Source organism: Nerophis lumbriciformis, linkage group LG27 (genome assembly GCF_033978685.3).
Source record: "Nerophis lumbriciformis linkage group LG27, RoL_Nlum_v2.1, whole genome shotgun sequence".
Taxonomy (NCBI): Eukaryota; Metazoa; Chordata; class Actinopteri; order Syngnathiformes; family Syngnathidae; genus Nerophis; species Nerophis lumbriciformis.
The window spans coordinates 6,763,443-6,784,959 of record NC_084574.2 but is presented as its reverse complement, the minus strand read 5'-3'; the positions used below and the strand labels follow the sequence as shown (position 1 = coordinate 6,784,959).

General features: G+C 40.3%; 1 protein-coding gene across 3 annotated transcripts in view; it reads right to left on the bottom strand.

Moving 5' to 3' along the window:
• cntln (centlein, centrosomal protein) overlaps positions 1-21,517 on the bottom strand; it is a 432,451-nt gene that overhangs the window by 39,556 nt on the left and 371,378 nt on the right. For all 3 annotated transcript variants that reach the window (XM_061922942.1, XM_061922945.1, XM_061922943.1), the window contains one exon: positions 17,025-17,099. In XM_061922942.1, the coding sequence (XP_061778926.1) occupies positions 17,025-17,099 (75 nt within the window). The remainder of the gene's footprint in view (positions 1-17,024; positions 17,100-21,517) is intronic.

Below are 21,517 nucleotides of genomic sequence, written 5' to 3'. Positions count from 1 at the left end.
AGTCCAAATAAAAGAGGAGGCGTACAATCTTTCGTCAGGAGCGTGGGACAACACTGTGCTAGGGTACAGTGTCTACGCGTTTCTCCTCATTGAGCCAAATTTAATACGGTCTCTGTTTGATTCCTTGCTTCTTGTCTTGTTTAATAGATGTCATCAGTGTTTGAACCTGACAACGGTACTCATTTTAAATAAAAAATCAGCGAGTGACAAATCCAGCAGAGACATTTGACGACTTTTGCTCTTCTCAACGAGCGCTGCTGTGAGCCCCTGCCCCAAAAAACCCTCATTAGGTGGCTTAGGCTATGTCTACACTAAGCCGGATAACCCCTTAATAATAATAATAATAATAAAAATAATAATCATTTAGCCTAAACCCCGTTTCAGCCACACTAAACCACGCGTATTTCTTAAAGGGGAACATTATCACAATTTCAGAAGGGTTAAAACCATTAAAAATCAGTTCCCAGTGGCTTATTTTATTTTTCAACGTTTTTTTCAAAATTTTAGCCATCACGCAATATCCCTAAAAAAAGCTTCAAAGTGCCTGATTTTAACCATCGTTATATACACCCGTCCATTTTCCTGTGACGTCACATAGTGATGCCAACACAAACAAACAGCAAGGTATAGCGACATTAGCTCGGATTCAGACTCGGATTTCAGCGGCTTAACACTGTCTGATAAGATAATTACTAACAACTATGAACTAGGTTTACAGCATATGAAATATGTTTGGCAACAACATGCACTTTGAGAGTGCAGACAGCCCATTTCAGGCGCGCTAAGAAACATATATTTTTCCACGATTTCAGCACTCAGGTTAACCATACCTAAATAGACACAAAATACTGCATTACACAAGACTACCCGAATGTACTCGAATGATTGAAAAAAATAAATGTTTTTAAGCTAAATTATTGGTAAACACAGTTTATGTATAATAAATTAATATATTCTGTAGACATACCCTCATCCGCTCTCTTTTCCTGAAAGCTGATCTGTCCAGTTTTGGAGTTGATGTCAGCAGGCCAGGGAAGCTAGGGTCGATAGGGGGTTTAGCTCGCTCGTCTGCGGGAACAAACTGCCGCCATTGCTTGCCGTGCTACCGAGGGCCTTTGTCCCTGAATAGCTCACACACTCCGGCAGATTCAATGGGGGTCTGGCGGCAGATTTCTTTGACTTTATCGTTGGAAATGCATCTGCTTTGAGTGTCGCAGGATATCCACACATTCTTGCCATCTCTGTCGTAGCATAGCTTTCGTCGGTAAAGTGTGCGGAACAAACGACTGACCATTTCCTCGGCTTTCCCCACAGCCTCGTATTTTGAACAAATTTCGTCCAATTTCTTGCCACTTTCGCATCTTTGGGCCACTGGTGCAACTTGAATCCGTCCCTGTTCGTGTTGTTACACCCTCCGACAACACACCGACGTAAGTGAGAAAATGGCGGATTGCTTCCGAGAGCGAATAATAGAAAGGCGTTTAATTCGCCAAAATTCACCCATTTAGAGTTTGGAAATCGGTTAAAAAAATATATGGTCTTTTTTCTGCAACATCAAGGTATATATTGACGCTTACATAGGTCTGGTGATAATGTTCCCCTTTAAAGATCTCAAACATTTTTATTTGAGAATGTCCGGCGGGCCAGATTGAAAAGCTTAACGGGCTTTAATTTGCCCAGGTCTGCCTTAAGAGAAAGCGATTGCAGCTATTTGGGATACAACACTTCTCAGACGGCAAGACAACTTTCCAATGTCAGCTGTGATTCTACTTAGCGAAAAACTTCGTCCATTTGTCGAAGGAGAGTCAAGGAGAATGCGGGCTACCGTGGATGTGATAAAAAAGGTAGCGTGTGCTTTGTATTAGCTGGCCGTCGAGGGAAACGGCGAATGCCTTTGGACTGTCAAAGCAGACTTTATCAGTTATTGTCCGCCATGTATGTCGCGAACTCAACGTCTTGGTCCAGAGTATATAAAGTCACCAAAAAGGAATGGACAATGAAGGTGAAGGCAAAAGAGTGAGGAGTGTCCTGACCAGATATCTAAATCCCTAGTTTGATTGATGTTAAATGTTCTTTATCATATTGTTTACGTGTCTAATAAAGATGTGATTAAATTATGATGTCTCAGGTGTGATTCACTACAATAGGACCCCACAGCACACTGGATTCCAGTTCCTTGAAATACCACAACACTGGATATTGTTCAGATAAGTTCCATTTAAGAACTTGCACACAAAGCAACACTGGAGGTGACTATGACGTGCGCATTTTCCGCGCATGCGTATTAAGTTGCGTTGCGCCGGCAAACGGAGGGCGGTAGGGGGTCTTATCAGACAGAAAATAAGCAAATATCACCCTTATTTGAGATATTTCATCTTACTTAGATTTCAGTTTTTGCAGTGCATGTAGCGTTCCTTTCCCACACTGCAAAAACTGAAATCTAAGTAAGATGAAATATCTCAAATAAGGGTGATATTTGCTTATTTTCTGTCTAATAAGATAATTCTTCTCACTAAGCAGATTTTATGTTAGAGTGTTTTACTTGTTTTAAGTGTTTTGGTCCTAAATGATCTCAGTAAGATATTACAGCTTGTTGCTGAGATTTGATGAGCTATATTGAGTAAAACATGCTTGAAACTAGAATATCAAGTGTTGCAAAGCTGCGTCATCAACACTCACAAGTAAAAAACTACTTTTTTAGAGTAATAATTTTGTATTTCAAGCATGAAAAAAAAATCATGATGCCGAGCGCATATCATTATGTCAAGATAATGGCACTAGCATTTACTTCATTTAAGAATATTTTTCAACATATTGAGCAAAAAAGATCTCTTTTTTTTTCTACCAAGAAAAGTGCACTTATTAGTGAGAATATACTTATTTTAAGGTATTTTTGGGTTCATTGAGGTAAGCTAATTAGGGCCCGCATGGCCCATTGCATAAGGACTCCCAAAGGGAGTCCTTATGCAATGGGACATAAGGACCTATTGAATTTGTAAGGTTTTATTCTTTATTCTTCCGCCGCCACATTAAACTGTAATTTGACCCACTTAACATGCTTCAAAACTCACCATATTTGACCCACACATCAGGACTTGCGAAAATTACGTTTTTAAAAAAAAAACCGAACCCCAAAACTCAAAATTGCGCTCTAGCACCCCCTAGGAAAAAAAAAACTAGACTGCCTATATCTCCCACTAGGAAGATCGGAGAGACATGAAACAAAAACCTGTATGTAGGTCTGACTTAGACCTAGTTTTCATAATTGTATATCATCGGGCAGAAATCAACAGGAAGTTGGCAATTCCCCCTTCAAGACAAAAAAGTACTAAAAACAGTCACTTTTGCCTCTTTGAGCTGTAATTTGACCCCCTTAACATGCTTCAAAACTCACCGAACTGAACACACACATCAGGACTGGCAAAAATTGCGATCTAATAAAAAAACCTAACCCCAAATCTCAAAATTGTGCTCCAGCGCAATTTTTTAATGAAACGCACAAAAAACTGCTCCTCGGATGAAAAAACTGACAAAACTGCCTGTAACTCCCACTGGGAAGGTCGGAGAGACATGAAACAAAAACCTCTATGTAGGTCATAAATTGACAACCCCCAGCAAAAATCAACAGGAAGTTTGCTATTCCCCCTTCAAAACAAATTTTTTGTAAAAACCGGTCACCTTCCTTCAAAAACTATCTCCTCTGAGCGCGTTTGTCGTTTCGGCTTCAAACTAACACAGGAGAGAGATTAAACCCTTGTGTATAAAATAACAAAACAGCGTTTTAATACCTGCTCCGGTTTTGATTTTATGACCCTTCAAAGACCAGCTGCACTGCTATTTTTTTTAAGATGGCTGCTTAAAAGCAGGAAGCACCAACGTGCCCACACAATGCAGACAAGGTAGGTACACTAGACAAAAGTCTTGGGACACTTCAGACTAAAAGTAGACAAAAGTATTGGGACACTTATGACTATCACCGGACAAAAGTATTGGGACATTTAGGACTAGCACCTGCCAAATATGCGGGCCCGACCAATGCTGCTTGCAGCTTTAATTAGGGCCCGCATGGCCCATTGCATAAGGACTCCCTGTGGGAGTCCTTATGCAATGGGACATAAGGACCTATTGAATTTGTAAGGTTTTATTCTTTATTCTTCTGCCGCCACATTAAACTGTAATTTGACCCACTTAACATGCTTCAAAACTCACCATATTTGACCCACACATCAGGACCTGCGAAAATTGCCTTTTTAAAAAAAAAACCGAACCACAAAACTCAAAATTGCGCTCTAGCGCCCCCTAGAAAAAAGAAAAAAAAACTAGACTGCCTGTAACTCCCACTAGGAAGGTCGGAGAGACATGAAACAAAAACCTCTATGTAGGTCTGACTTAGACCTACATTTCATAATAGTACATTCTTGGGCTAAAATCAACAGGAAGTTGGCAATTCCCCCTTCAAGACAAAAAAGTACTAAAAACAGTCACTTTTGCCTCTTTGAGCTGTAATTTGACCCCCTTAACATGCTTCAAAACTGAACGCACACATCTGGACTAGCAGAAATTGCGATCTAATAAAAAAACCTAACCCCAAATCTCAAAATTGTGCTCTAGCGCATTTTTTTAATAAAACGCACAAAAAACTGCTCCTCGGATGAAAAACATGACATAACTGCCTGTAACTCCCACTGGGAAGGTCGGAGAGACATGAAACAAAAACCTCTATGTAGGTCTCACTTAGACCTACATTTCATAAATTGACAACAGGAAGTTTGCTATTCCCCCTTCAAAACAAAATTTTTGTAAAAACCGGTCACATTCCTTCAAACATTATCTCCTCTGAGCGCGTTTGTCGTTTCGGCTTCAAACTAACACAGGAGAGAGATTAAACCCTTGTGTATAAAATAACAGAACAGCGTTTTAATACCTGCTCCGGTTTTGATTTTATGACCCTTCAAAGACCAGCTGCGCTGATGCTGCTGCGCTGCTGTTTTTTTAAGATGGCTGCTTAAAAGCAGGAAGCACCAACGTGCCCACACAATGCAGACAAGGTAGGTACACTAGACAAAAGTCTTGGGACACTTCAGACTAAAAGTAGACAAAAGTATTGGGACACTTATGACTATCACTGGACAAAAGTATTGGGACATTTAGGACTAGCACCTGCCAAATATGCGGGCCCGACCAATGCTGCTTGCAGCTTTAATTTTACTTGTTTTGGAAAGTCTTGACAAGCCAAATTTTCTTGTTCTATTGGCAGATAATTTTGCTTAGTTCAAATAAAATACCCCTCATTTTTGTATTTTTTTTTCTTGTTTTTGAACACTGACTTTTTGCAGTGAAGCATCAGTGGAATGTGTTTTACAGCCATCTCTACTTGTGCGTGAGGGACAAGAGCCCGGATCAGGGCTTAGTGTCGCCGCTTCCCTTCGTAACAACAACAAGACAAGAGAACAAGAGCCGATAGAGAAGAGAGCAGGAAAACTCTCCAGATAAATAAATAAGTACAAAAAAAAAAAGAGAACATGACGGACTTGACTTAAAAGGCGATGGAAAAAGTCTGCTTGCTGCAGGAAGGGAGGAGGGGTCGACTGCGAGGGGTCCATGCGGTCCCCGTAGGGACCCGGGGGCGAGTCTCAGGCTTGTCATACTCCTCTCTTCCTGCTACCACTCCCCGAGACCCCCCCGCTACCGCGCCCCTCCTTCCATCACCCCTGTTCTGCCCACGGAAAACGTCGATAGCAGGCTGCCGGTGCCGAGGTCTCTTGTGAACACTAGCTCATTCTCCCGGCATCGACAGGCCCGCCAAATCAATATTTAGTTCCCCACTAACAAGCTGCCTCGGGGTCTGAGCCAGAGAGAGAGAGAGAGAGAGAGAGAGAGAGAGATGTGGGACAGGGCAGGATGGCAGAGATAGACGGAGAACAGGGACTGAAAGCTGTCCAGCTAGAAGAGAAAAACATGGATTCAAGTAGTGTAAGTGTGTGTGTGTGTGTGTGTGTGTGTGTGTGTGTGTGTGTGTGTGTGTGTGTGGGAGGGGGGAGAGAGGAAGGTGGAAAGGTCAGAAGAAGATCTGGGGAACAAGAGAACAGTGCCTGGTGTGTGTCGTGGTGCGGAGGCGACGCATGAGTGCCTGCGGCAGCCTCTGACAAGAACACAAACGATGCACGCACACACACACACACACACGCGCGCGCACGCACACACACACACACACACACACACACACACACACACACACACACACACACACACACACACACACACACACACACACACACACACACACATCCCAGCTATCGGACGTTGACAGCGCTCCAGTAAAGCTCCTTCCCTGCACGGCGCTCGCAGATGAGTGGCCGTTGCAAACCCCGGCCGAGAAGAACGTGTTCCTTTTTGTTTTCTCGGCAAGCTACGACTTTGTCTCTCAGGCTACGTCCACGAGTCCATTTTATTTATACTACCTTTTTTTGGGGGGGGTGAATAAAACATTTGCAGCCGAGAAGAGTCAAAGAGCAAGAGATAGTGCTATATAACCATAAAAAGTCAAGACAACTGGTCTCCTCCTCACATTACGGAGGAGAACCTGCTTAAGGCCCCGTTTACATTAAGTCGGATAAGGTTAAATCACACCTAGGGATGATGTTTGATAAGAAATTATCGAGTTCGAGCCCATTATCGAATCCTCTTATCGAACCGATTCCTTATCGAATCCAGATAGGTTGTTGTATATGGAAAAAAACACAATATTTGGTTTAACAAAAGCTCACTTTTATTTTATAAGAAAAAAATAAAATAAAATAAATAAATAAATATTGACTGTTACCCCCATACTTGCCAACCTTGAGACCTCCGATTTCGGGAGGTGGGGGTTGGGGGCGTGGGGCGGGGCGTGGTTAAGAGGGGAGGAGTATATTGACAGCTAGTCACCAAGTCAAGTATTTCATACATATTATATATATATATATATATATATATATATATATATATATATATATATATACACACAGGTAAAAGCCAGTAAATTAGAATATTTTGAAAAACTTGATTTATTTCAGTAATTGCATTCAAAAGGTGTAACTTGTACATTATATTTATTCATTGCACACAGACTGATGCATTCAAATGTTTATTTCATTTAATTTTGATGATTTGAAGTGGCAACAAATGAAAATCCAAAATTCCGTGTGTCACAAAATTAGAATATTACTTAAGGCTAATACAAAAAAGGGATTTTTAGAAATGTTGGCCAACTGAAAAGTATGAAAATGAAAAATATGAGCATGTACAATACTCAATACTTGGTTGGAGCTCCTTTTGCCTCAATTACTGCGTTAATGCAACGTGGCATGGAGTCGATGAGTTTCTGGCACTGCTCAGGTGTTATGAGAGCCCAGGTTGCTCTGATAGTGGCCTTCAACTCTTCTGCGTTTTTGGGTCTGGCATTCTGCATCTTCCTTTTCACAATACCCCACAGATTTTCTATGGGGCTAAGGTCAGGGGAGTTGGCGGGCCAATTTAGAACAGAAATACCATGGTCCGTAAACCAGGCACGGGTAGATTTTGCGCTGTGTGCAGGCGCCAAGTCCTGTTGGAACTTGAAATCTCCATCTCCATAGAGCAGGTCAGCAGCAGGAAGCATGAAGTGCTCTAAAACTTGTTGGTAGACAGCTGCGTTGACCCTGGATCTCAGGAAACAGAGTGGACCGACACCAGCAGATGACATGGCACCCCAAACCATCACTGATGGTGGAAACTTTACACTAGACTTCAGGCAACGTGGATCCTGTGCCTCTCCTGTCTTCCTCCAGACTCTGGGACCTCGATTTCCAAAGGAAATGCAAAATTTGCATGGTTGGGTGATGGTTTGGGGGTGCCATGTCATCTGCTGGTGTCGGTCCACTCTGTTTCCTGAGATCCAGGGTCAACGCAGCCGTCTACCAGCAAGTTTTAGAGCACTTCATGCTTCCTGCTGCTGACCTGCTCTATGGAGATGGAGATTTCAAGTTCCAACAGGACTTGGCGCCTGCACACAGCGCAAAATCTACCCGTGCCTGGTTTACGGACCATGGTATTTCTGTTCTAAATTGGCCCGCCAACTCCCCTGACCTTAGCCCCATAGAAAATCTGTGGGGTATTGTGAAAAGGAAGATGCAGAATGCCAGACCCAAAAACGCAGAAGAGTTGAAGGCCACTATCAGAGCAACCTGGGCTCTCATAACACCTGAGCAGTGCCAGAAACTCATCGACTCCATGCCACGCCGCATTAACGCAGTAATTGAGGCAAAAGGAGCTCCAACCAAGTATTGAGTATTGTACATGCTCATATTTTTCATTTTCATACTTTTCAGTTGGCCAAAATTTCTAAAAATCCCTTTTTTGTATTAGCCTTAAGTAATATTCTAATTTTGTGACACACGGAATTTTGGATTTTCATTTGTTGCCACTTCAAATCATCAAAATTAAATGAAATAAACATTTGAATGCATCAGTCTGTGTGCAATGAATACATATAATGTACAAGTTACACCTTTTGAATGCAATTACTGAAATAAATCAAGTTTTTCAAAATATTCTAATTTACTGGCTTTTACCTGTATATATATATATATATATATATATATATATATATATATATATATATATATATATATGTATGTGTGGGAAAAAAAATCACAAGACTACTTCATCTCTACAGGCCTGTTTCATGAGGGGTTCCCTCAATCATCAGGAGATTTTAATGGAAGCATTCACATACCATGGTTTATATAGGGCACAGAGTGGGTAGGTACAGGCTGGCGTAGGGGCGTGGTGATTGGCTCATGTGTTACCTAGGAGGTGTTTCCGTCTGTGGCGGCATGCTGATAAAATTTCGCTGCGCTTGTTGAGGGAGGATAGGTCTGGACGGTATATAATACCTACCCACTCTGTGCCCTATATAAACCATGGTATGTGAATGCTTCCATTAAAATCTCCTGATGATTGAGGGAACCCCTCATGAAACAGGCCTGTAGAGATGAAGTAGTCTTGTGATTTTTTTCCCCCACACATACATATATATATACATACATACATATATATATATATATATATATATATATATATATATATATATATATATATATATATATATATATATATATATATATATATATATATATACATCCTGAAAATATGCAAACAAAACTGTGTTTGGATAATTGATACTTCAAACTTGCATAAATAAATATTAAGGAATATAACATAACTTGGCTTCTGAGAGCTTCAAAATGTAATGAATAAAATGCTAAAGTTGTTGATAAACAAGCAATTATTTTAATAATTAAATATGGTCATTTTAAATGAATTATTATGATAATTTAAAATCAATTATTTGAAATATGTTTATTTTAATGTATAATTCTATGGCTGGATGTAATAAGGAGTCACGAAAAAATACAAATAAAAATACAATTAATTTTTTTGTTTTTAGCAAAATATAGTAAAAATGTATTTTGTTTTTTTTTAATTAATAAATATATTTATTTTTAGGTAAAATAAACATAATAATACAATTTATCTCTAGTCTGGATGATTTAGTTCTTGTCACCCTGTTGTCCTCCCGTCATGAAAAAAGGCTGTTATGGCGTCACATTAGTGCCAAAAATCCGAGCGCATAAAAACTGTTATCGCGCGCTGATTCTCGCTTCGTGCGCGCGCGCGACACCCTTTTGCGCGCGCGTGGTGTCTTTTTGCGTGCGGTGCCTTTCTGTGCGCGCGCGGTGCCTTTCTGCGCGCTCTCTGTGTACTCCTGGCATCTCTCCTCGCAGTCATTTTTTTTTTTTTGGCACTTTGGGGGCGGGTATGCTTAGACGGCCCCTCCTTTCTGATTGGCTCTGAGCATTTTTCATATGACCAATCATTCTCCAGCGTAGCAACGTTGTAGCCATCTTACCTCGGACATCTAGCCTCAATCATTACATTGATGTCAATGGTACATGTACTAATTAAATTACCATAACTTGCTCGATTTTCGACCAATTTACAAACGGTTTGCCTTGTTACAAATCTTATTACATGTAGATATGACATAGGATGCTGTACCTGTTGAAATTACCTCTTTCGCTTTAAAAATAAATGACTTAATTGTGCAACATAGTTGTGTAGGGTCAGTGTTAGTCAGTTCTCTGATTATTTTAAACTGTTTCAGAATACATTATTAAAAGCTATTTTTAACATTTTAAAAACAAAATTCAAAGATTATTTCATTAATTTTGTGGCTGAATCAAAAGAAATTCCATAAATTAGAAAACAAATGTTCAAGAAGAAGTGAAAATATAAAATAATGTTATGGTTGGATGTTATTGCTGGTGGACCAGTTCTGGCTGAAAGATGTGATTATGGTGTTTGTTGTCTTATTATTTATTTGGCTCACATTTTGTATTACCCTGTATTGTGTTTATGTGGTATGAAATAACCTTCATCAGCGCGCAACATTTTTTTTATCCACTTCTTCCTCCGTAAATCTTGATACATATTGACGATGACCTGCCCTGCTATACTTCTGATTGGCTCTGAGCATTTTTCAGCATTTTTCGCCTGACCAATCAGAAAGAAGGGGCCGTCTAAGCATACCCGCCCCCAAAGTGCCAAAAAGAAACATGACAGCGCGAGGAGAGATGCCAGGAGTACACAGAGAGCGCGCAGAAAAGCGTCGCGCGCGCAGAAAGGCACCGCGCGCGCGCAAAAAGGCACCACGCGTGCGCAAAAGGGTGTCGCGGAGAATCAGCGCGCGATAACAGTTTTTATGCGCTCGGATTTTTGGCACTAATGTGACGCCATAGGCTGTCCTCACTCAGGTCCGCATGGAGCTGGAGGGGGCGTGGCTTCCAGCTCCGGCTGAAAATCGGGAGATTTTCGGGAGAATATTTGTCCCGGGAGTTTTTTAGGAGAGGCGCTGAATTTCGGGAGTCTCCCGGAAAATTCGGGAGGGTTGGCAAGTATGGTTACCCCCCCCCCGAAAGAAAAAAAAAATTAAAAATTGACTGTTGTTACCCAAAGAATATTAAGTGGGATTTTTCAGAAAAACAAATATATACAGTAACACAAAAACAACCTGTCTCTGTAATCACTATAGGTGTATAAATAATAATAGTGTTAAATAAAATCAGTCCCTTGGGCACAAAACTGAAAATAATACAGCTCTCAGAAAAGTGCACTTCTGCTGCTATTGGAACATACTAACTACACACACTATGACACTAAGAACACCACAGTCATCAATCAACAATTCTTCCCCCCTTACATGAGAGCGAAGCCTGGCAATAATTGCATATTGCCTGTTCTGCCCTCACTATACTTGTTGAGGTTACACAGCTTGGCAGACAGCTAACAAACAATCCAAAGCAGATTAATCCATTTAGGCTCTTTATTGTTGTTGATCTTGCTTTGTCTTTTCCTATCTTTACTTTTGTCTTGCACTGGACTGTTATTTTTATTTTTTTTAAACTGAAATATACACACAATGACAAATGTATAAGCTATGTGATTCAAATAACATACTGAAATATAATACACAATATGTAAATATTAGCTTCACACAAATATACAGTACTATCATCAAACAAATACTTCTGAGTGTTGGAACTATTTCGATGGTGGAAATACACGACTGGCAGCCTTTTTAAGTCCTCTAAACATCCATTGAAACAGTGCACAAAAATCTTTTTTCAATAAACATCTTAGTATCAAACTTAAAACACTTTCCACCTTAATATTGAGTTACATAAACAAGCTAAACAGTTTACTTACAGACTTATCTTTTCCAAGGCTTGTAAGAGCTAACACAACTTGTCTACTTCTCAATTGTCTCAACCTGGAAGTGCCCAAACTAATGACACGTAGTATTTTCATATCGCCACAAGGTGTCAGTAAGAGTCCACAATCAAATGGGCATAACATTGCTGTCCCACAGGGCATTTCCTGTACGTGGGAAGGGATTCGAATAAAGAACCAACTCTTTTTCTTTACTATAGTGGCCTCGATAACGGGAACCGGTTCTCAAAAAGGGATTCGAGTCCATGTAATCGGTTCTTTTCTTATCGAACAACCGGGAGAACCGATTTCGAACATCATCCCTAATCACACCTAACCTTATCCTTGTCCAAACACAACAATTCCTGCTTAAAGGGAAACTGCACTTTTTGGGGGAATTTTGCACAACCATTATCATAATCATAATCGCTTGGAAAATGCGGCTAATGGGAGTCAAAAACCCTCAAAAACAACTTCAAAACCCTCCATCAGCGTTTTGTATATACACTGGAATGATATGTATAATGTAGTAAAAGACACATTAATAACAATGTGTAATATGAACAATATTTACCATATTTTGGCCATTTTAAGGATTGTCGGAATTGATTTCATCAGCGTATTTATTTCCGTTTCTATAGCAACGCACTTCCTACTTTCGGCATCAAAGAAAAAAAAATGTGGGTTGTTATTAAGGCGGACTTGTTAACGGACAACAAATAGGACTAATTTTAAATAAATGAAGATTTACAATTTTATCTTTTTGAAGCTGAATATACCGAGGATGAACTGCTGCTTTTCGAGGCAAGCACGAAGAAGAGGATGCAGACTTACGCCGAGATTGTGAGGTTGGTGTGACTTTGACGCTGTAAATGTGGAACTTGCTATTTCGACTGAAATAGAGTGCTTACACAAAATAAACCGGGAAAAACGTCCCCGGCTAATGGGAGACACCGTGGTAGCCTTTAAAACCCTCCATCAACGTTTTGTATACACACTGGAAGAATATATATAATGTAGTAACCGACACGTTAATAACAGTATGTAATATGTACAATATTTACCATATTTTGGTCATTTTAAGCATTGTCAAAACCGAATTTATCAGCGTATTTATTTTCGTTTCCATAGCAACACACTTTCTACTTTCGGCATCAAATGAGTGTTTCTCTTCCGGAAACAAATGCGAGTGTGTTTTAATCATGGCAGACTTGTTAACAAAGGGGACTATTTGTGGATACATGAGGATTCACAACTTTTATCTTTTTGAAGCTGAATATACTGAGGATGAACCGCTGCTTTTAGAGGCCAGCACGAAGAAGAGGGTGAAACGTTGGAGCAGACATAAGCCGAGATTGTGAGGTTGGTGTGACTTTGACGCTGTAAATGTGGAACTTGGAGTCAAGCTATTTCGACTTAAATGAAGTGCTTACCCAAAATAAACCGGAAAAAACTTCCCCGGCTAATGGGAGTCACCGTTGTAACCTTCAAAACCCTCCATCAACGTTTTGTATACACCCTGGAAGAATATACATAATGTAGTAACAGACACGTTAATAACAATATGTACAATATTTACCGTACTTTGGTCATTTTAAGCATTGTCGGAACCGATTTCATCAGCGTACTTATTTCCGTTTCCATAGCAACGCACTTCCTACTTTCAGCATCAAATGAGTGTTTCTCTTCCGGAAACAAATGCGAGTGTGTTGTAATCATGGCAGACTTGTTAACGGACAACAAAGATGACTATTTTTAGATAAATGAGGATTGACAACTTTATCTTTTTGAAGCTGAATATACCGAGGATAAACTGCTGCTTTTAGAGGCGAGCACGAACAAAAGGGTGAAACGTTGGAGCAGACAAAAAGTGAAATTGTGAGGTTGGTGTGACTTTGACACTGTAAATGTGGAACTTGGAGCAGAGCTATTTTGACTTGAATGGAGTGCTTACCCAAAATAAACCGGAAAAAATGTCCCCGGCTAATGGGAGTCACCGTTGCAGCCTTCAAAACCCTCCATCAACGATTGTATACACACTGGAAGAATATATATAATGTAATAACCGACACGTTAATAACAATATGTAATATGCACAATATTTACCGTATTTTGGTCATTTTAAGCATTGTCGGAACCGATTTCATCAGCGTACTTATTTCCGTTTCCATAGCTACGCACTTCCTACTTTCGGCATCAAATGAGTGTTTCTCTTTTGGAAACAAATGCAACTGTGTTGTAATCATGGCAGACTTGTTAATGGACAATGAAAATGACTATTAAGTTGTGAATCCTCATTTTAGATAAGTGAGGATTCACAACTTTTATCTTTTTGAAGCTGAATATACCGAGGATGAACTACTGCTTTTAGAGGCGAGCACGAACAAGAGGGTGAAACGTTGGAGCAGACATAAGCCGAGATTGTGAGGTTGGTGTGGCTTTGACGCTGTAAATGTGCAACTTGGAGTCAAGCTATTTCGACTTAAATAGAGTGCTTACCCAAAATAAACCGGAAAAAACATCTCTGGCCAGCTGGACCAAACACACAATTTTACAAGTTATACAACTACTGTCTATATTCACTAAAATGTTGTGTACGCTAATATTATGAGCACAAAATACCCCCCACCACAGCCCCACAGGCTATAATAATAATGGCATGATGAAAGTGAGGGCAAACTACACAATACAGTGTTGAGCACATCGTTAAGAAGAAACGTAAAACAAAGCCTGACATAAATAAATAAACGAAAATAAGGGGCTCATGTGAAGTGAAGTGAATTATATTTATATAGCGTTTTTCTCTAGTGACTCAAAGCGCTTTTACATAGCGACCCAATATCTAAGTTACATTTACACAGGGAGCAGGTGGGTAAAGTGTCTTGCCCAAGGACACAACGGCAGTGACTAGGATGGCGGAAGCGGGGATCGAACCTGGAACCCTCAAGTTGCTGGCACGGCCACTCCACCAACCGAGCTATACCATGTCATATATTGTATAGGACAGTGTTTTTCAACCACTGTGCCGCGGCACACTAGTGTGCCGTGAGATACAGTCTGGTGTGTCGTGGGAGATGATCTAATTTCATCTATTTGGGTTAAAAATATTTTTTGCAAACCAGTAATTATAGTCTGCAAATGATGTGTTGTTGTTGAGTGTCGGTGCTGTCTAGAGCTCGTTAGAGTAACCGTGTAATAATCTTCCATATCAGTAGGTGGCAGCAGGTAGCTAATTTCTTTGTAGATGTCGGAAACAGCGGGAGGCATAGTGCAGGTAAAAGGTGTCTAATGCTTAAACCAAAAATAAAGAAAAGGTAAGTGCCCCTAAGAAAAGGCATTGAAGCTTAGGGAAGGCTATGCAGAACGAAACTAAAACTGAACTGGCTACAAAGTAAACAAAAACAGAATGCTGGACGACAGCAAAGACTTACTGTGGAGAAAAGACGGCGTACATCCGAACATGACATGAAAATCAACAATGTCCCCACAAAGAAGGATAAAAACAACTGAAATATTCTTAATTGCTAAAACAAAGTAGATGCGGGAAATATCGCTCAAAGGAAGACATGAAACTGCTCCAGGAAAATACCCAAGAAAGAGAAAAAGCCACCAAAATAGGAGTGCAAGACAAGAACTAAAACACTACACACGGGAAAACAGCAAAAAACTCAAAATAAGTCAGGGTGTGATGTGACAGGTGGTGACAATACACCTACTTTGAGACAAGAGCTATATTGATGCATGCTTGGTTATGCTTTAAAGCAGGGGTGCTCATTACGTTGATCGCGATCTACCGGTCGATCTCGGAGGGTGTGTCAGTCGATCACCAGCCAGGCATTAAAAAAATAGTCCTAAAAATGAGCGATCATAAATCTTCACTATGACGTCACTTTCGTCACTTGATTGACATTCACGGCACCCGAGGGTCTTCTGAGATGACGCTGGCTGCTGCCAGCTCATTAAAATGACCGACTGGAAGGCGAGAAACACTTTATTTCAACAGACTCTGGCGCCGTACCTGTCGTCAAAACTCCAAAGACCGACTGCACAGTTGCACAATTAAAGCTCTGCTTCATCCTGCCTGCGCTACCAAAATAAGAGTCTCAGAAAGCTGGCGTGCACAAGCTAGCAAGCTACGGAGTTTGCCGCCAATGTATTTCTTGTAAAGTGTATACAAAGGAGTACGGAAGCTGGACAAATAAGATGCCAAAAACCAACCACTTTCATGTGGTATTGGACATAAAGGAGGACTTTTTTTCTCCTCCATTCGAAAATGCGGACGTTATCATCACCACTGTCTGATTCCAATCAATGCAAGTCATCACAATCAGGTAATACACCAACTTATATTCTTGTCTTCATGAAAGAAAGGAATCTATATGTGTTAAACATGCTTGTATTATCTTTAAACACTTTTAACTTGTTAACAATATTAACTATATGTGTTAAACATGCCTGTATTATCTTTAAACACCTTTAACTTGTTAACAATATTAACTATATGTGTTAAACATGCTTGTATTATCTTTAACCACCTTTAAGTTGTTAACAATATTAACTATTTGTGTTAAACATGCTTGTGTTATTTTTAACCACCTTTAACTTGTTAACAATATTAACTATATGTGTTAAACATGCTTGCATTATCTTTAAACACCTTTAACTTGTTAACAATATTAACTATATGTGTTAAACATGCTTGCATTATCTTTAAACACCTTTAACTTGTTAACAATATTAACTATATGTATTAAACATACTTGTATTATCATTAAACACCTTTAATGTATTAACAATATTAACTATATGTGTTTAAACATGCTTGCATTATCATTAAACACCTTTAACTTGTTAACAAAAACATATATTTCATAAATAAGTAAATATAAATTATATATATTAATGAGGTAGATCCCCACGACTTGATCAATTGAAAAGTAGCTCGCCTGCAGAAAAAGTGTGAGCACCCCTGCTTTAAAGTCATTTCCAACAATTGCGATAACAACTTTTTACTGTCAACTGAGTTTAGTTTTTTAATGATTTCTGCTGGTGGTGTGCCTCCCCATTTTTTCAACGCAAAAAATGTGCCTTGGCTCAAAAAAGGTTGAAAAACACTAGTATAGGAAACTGTACTGTACTGTGGAAAAAATGTTGATGCAACAAACCTATTTTGCTTGACATAAACATGTCAAATTGATCATCAACGCAGGGAGATAAATGACAGTATGTCTTACATTCTGCTGGAGGATGTGGTTGAGATGATCCAGCCAGTCCTGATCTCCCGGAATCCCTGAAAGAGTCTCTGTCCCCTGCAAAAGAAAGAGACGATAATTAGTGACACAAATAGCCGAGTAGATTCCACTCAGGTCGGACGAAAAATGTTCCTTGATTTCTCCAGAGAGAATGAGCCACTATATCCAAACACTTACCAGGCTGGACCTTGAGGACTCTGGAGAAATGCCAGTAAAATGTTTACGCGCTTCTGGTGTATAATGACCTAACAGAGTGGCGGCCTTGTAATGAACACGGTGAACTGTGTGGCCGTGTGGACCTCTTGGCTTCTGTCGAGGTGTACTTTACATTCACACTGTGACATGGTCAATAGGAGAACATGAGGGTGTGTGTGTGTGTGTGTGTGTGTGTGTGTGTGTGTGTGTGTGTGTGTGTGTGTGTGTGTGAGTCAAAGCAAAACTCCAGGCGGTCCAAGCAGTCACAAATACAGTTAAGTCCAAGGTGAGGAGCTGTCCACTGACAAACTTTATGTGTACTTCCATAGTCTGCTTCAGGCGCTGACTGCACCAGTGACTTACAAGACAGAGAATGTAGACAAATTGCATATTTTCTGGTAACTGTGACGCCCTCATTGTGTTTTAATGCATACATGAGTTGGATTTCAAATTGTTGCGCATGTAAAAAAAAAATATAAATAAATAAATCAATCAGCCCTGAGGAAGACCATCTTGTTGTTTTGGACTATATTTATAACAGTATGATTTACTTAAATGGGAACATTATCACCAGACCTATGTAACCATCAATATACAGGTAAAAGCCAGTAAATTAGAATATTTTGAAAAACTTGATTTATTTCAGTAATTGCATTCAAAAGGTGTAACTTGTACATTATATTTATTCATTGCACACAGACTGATGCATTCAAATGTTTATTTCATTTAATTTTGATGATTTGAAGTGGCAACAAATGAAAATCCAAAATTCCGTGTGTCACAAAATTAGAATATTACTTAAGGCTAATACAAAAAAGGGATTTTTAGAAATGTTGGCCAACTGAAAAGTATGAAAATGAAAAATATGAGCATGTACAATACTCAATACTTGGTTGGAGCTCCTTTTGCCTCAATTACTGCGTTAATGCGGCGTGGCATGGAGTCGATGAGTTTCTGGCACTGCTCAGGTGTTATGAGAGCCCAGGTTGCTCTGATAGTGGCCTTCAACTCTTCTGCGTTTTTGGGTCTGGCATTCTGCATCTTCCTTTTCACAATACCCCACAGATTTTCTATGGGGCTAAGGTCAGGGGAGTTGGCGGGCCAATTTAGAACAGAAATACCATGGTCCGTAAACCAGGCACGGGTAGATTTTGCGCTGTGTGCAGGCGCCAAGTCCTGTTGGAACTTGAAATCTCCATCTCCATAGAGCAGGTCAGCAGCAGGAAGCATGAAGTGCTCTAAAACTTGCTGGTAGACGACTGCGTTGACCCTGGATCTCAGGAAACAGAGTGGACCGACACCAGCAGATGACATGGCACCCCAAACCATCACTGATGGTGGAAACTTTACACTAGACTTCAGGCAACGTGGGTCCTGTGCCTCTCCTGTCTTCCTCCAGACTCTGGGACCTCGATTTCAAAAGGAAATGCAAAATCTACCCGTGCCTGGTTTACGGACCATGGTATTTCTGTTCTAAATTGGCCCGCCAACTCCCCTGACCTTAGCCCCATAGAAAATCTGTGGGGTATTGTGAAAAGGAAGATGCAGAATGCCAGACCCAAAAACGCAGAAGAGTTGAAGGCCACTATCAGAGCAACCTGGGCTCTCATAACACCTGAGCAGTGCCAGAAACTCATCGACTCCATGCCACGCCGCATTAACGCAGTAATTGAGGCAAAAGGAGCTACAACCAAGTATTGAGTATTGTACATGCTCATATTTTTCATTTTCATACTTTTCAGTTGGCCAACATTTCTAAAAATCCCTTTTTTGTATTAGCCTTAAGTAATATTCTAATTTTGTGACAAACGGAATTTTGGATTTTCATTTGTTGCCATTTCAAATCATCAAATTAAATGAAATAAACATTTGAATGCATCAGTCTGTGTGCAATGAATAAATATAATGTACAAGTTACACCTTTTGAATGCAATTACTGAAATAAATCAAGTTTTTCAAAATATTCTAATTTACTGGCTTTTACCTGTATACCTTGATGTTGCAGAAAAAAGACCATATATTTTTTTAACCGATTTCCGAACTCTAAATGGGTGAATTTCGGCGAATTAAACGCCTTTCTAATATTCGCTCACGGAGCGATGACGTCACGTTGTGACGTCACATCGGGAAGCAATCCGCCATTTTCTCAAACACCGAGTCAAATCAGCTCTGTTATTTTCCGTTTTTTTCGACTGTTTTCCGTACCTTGGAGACATCATGCCTCGTCGGTGTGTTGTCGGAGGGTGTAACAACACCAACAGGGACGGATTCAAGTTGCACCAGTGGCCCAAAGATGCGAAAGTGGCAAGAAATTGGACGTTTGTTCCGCACACTTTACCGACGAAAGCTATGCTACGACAGAGATGGCAAGAATGTGTGGATATCCTGCGACACTCAAAGCAGATGCATTTCCAACGATAAAGTCAAAGAAATCTGCCGCCAGACCCCCATTGAATCTGCCGGAGTGTGTGTCAATTAAGGGACAAAGGACCAATCAAATGCAGTCACTGGTGACGTTTGACTCCGTTTCACCAATCAAATACAGTCACTGGTGACGTTTGACTCCGTTTCACCAATCAAATGCAGTCACTGGTGACGTTTGACTCCGTTTCACCAATCAAATACAGTCACTGGTGACGTTTGACTCCGTTTCACCAATCAAATGCAGTCACTGGTGACGTTTGACTACGTTTCACCAATCAAATGCAGTCACTGGTGACGTTTGACTCCGTTTCACCAATCAAATGCAGTCACTGGTGACGTTTGACTCCGTTTCACCAATCAAATGCAGTCACTGGTGACGTTTGACTACGTTTCACCAATCAAATGCAGTCACTGGTGGCGTTGGACTCCGTTTCACCAATCAAATGCAGTCACTGGTGACGTTTGACTCCGTTTCACCAATCAAATGCAGTCACTGGTGACGTTTGACTCCGTTTCACCAATCAAATGCAGTCACTGGTGACGTTTGACTACATTTCACCAATCAAATGCAGTCACTGGTGACGTTTGACTCCGTTTCACCAATCAAATGCAGTCACTGGTGACGTTTGACTCCGTTTCACCAATCAAATGCAGTCACTGGTGACGTTTGACTCCGTTTCACCAATCAAATGCAGTCACTGGTGACGTTTGACTCAGTTTCACCGATCAAATGCAGTCACTGGTGACGTTTGACTCCGTTTCACCAATCAAATGCAGTCACTGGTGACGTTTGACTCCGTTTCACCAATCAAATGCAGTCACTGGTGACGTTTGACTCCGTTTCACCAATCAAATGCAGTCACTGGTGACGTTTGACTCCGTTTCACCAATCAAATGCAGTCACTGGTGACGTTTGACTCTGTTTCACCAATCAAATGCAGTCACTGGTGACGTTTGACTCTGTTTCACCAATCAAATGCAGTCACTGGTGACGTTTGACTCCGTTTCACCAATCAAATGCAGTCACTGGTGACGTTTGACTCCGTTTCACCAATCAAATGCAGTCACTGGTGACGTTTGACTCTGTTTCACCAATCAAACAGAGCCAGGCGGTCACATGATTAACTGCACATAAAGTTTCAGCGGTAAACAACAACAACAATGGCAGAGACAACAACAAACGCTTCGCGTCAACCAGAAGAGGAAGAACACCCCGGGTCTCACATAAAATCTATGTTCACGCTTCAGACAACCAAAAAAACAGTTATGTAATGCGTTGTCATATGTGTCTCCCCAAACAAGTGGACATTTCAGCTTACTGAAACTCAACGTCAAATTTGAGGAAGCACGTGGCGGTAAGTAACGTTAGTAGATATTTTGGCTGTCACCGTAGGCTGATGTTAGCTTCCTTGCTATGAATCACTGTCAAATGTTCATTGTGTGCGGACATTTATTAACACACTGCAGCCTCATAGACAGACAGAGACACACACACACACACACACACACGCACAGTCGCACACACACTCATGCATGCATAGAAACACCAATCAGAAGTGCACAGTGTGTTCCCAGGTGCAGCCCACACCTATCAGTTTATGGTTTGCGTAAAGGCTAACTTGTTATTTTCCTTTGTAATCTCTGCCTACTGAGCCTATGGTGCTGTTAAGTTATTGTGGCTCAATTTGCCTTCATTTTTTAAATTTTTTTATGTATTATTATTTAATATATATTATTGTTTTAGTTGCTTAAGAGATATTCCTGGCTCTGAATTTGCTCATTGCTATTTTTATGTTTTTGTGCATTATTTGTTGCCGTCATCATTAAACGAACAGGTTACTCATCAGTTACTCAGT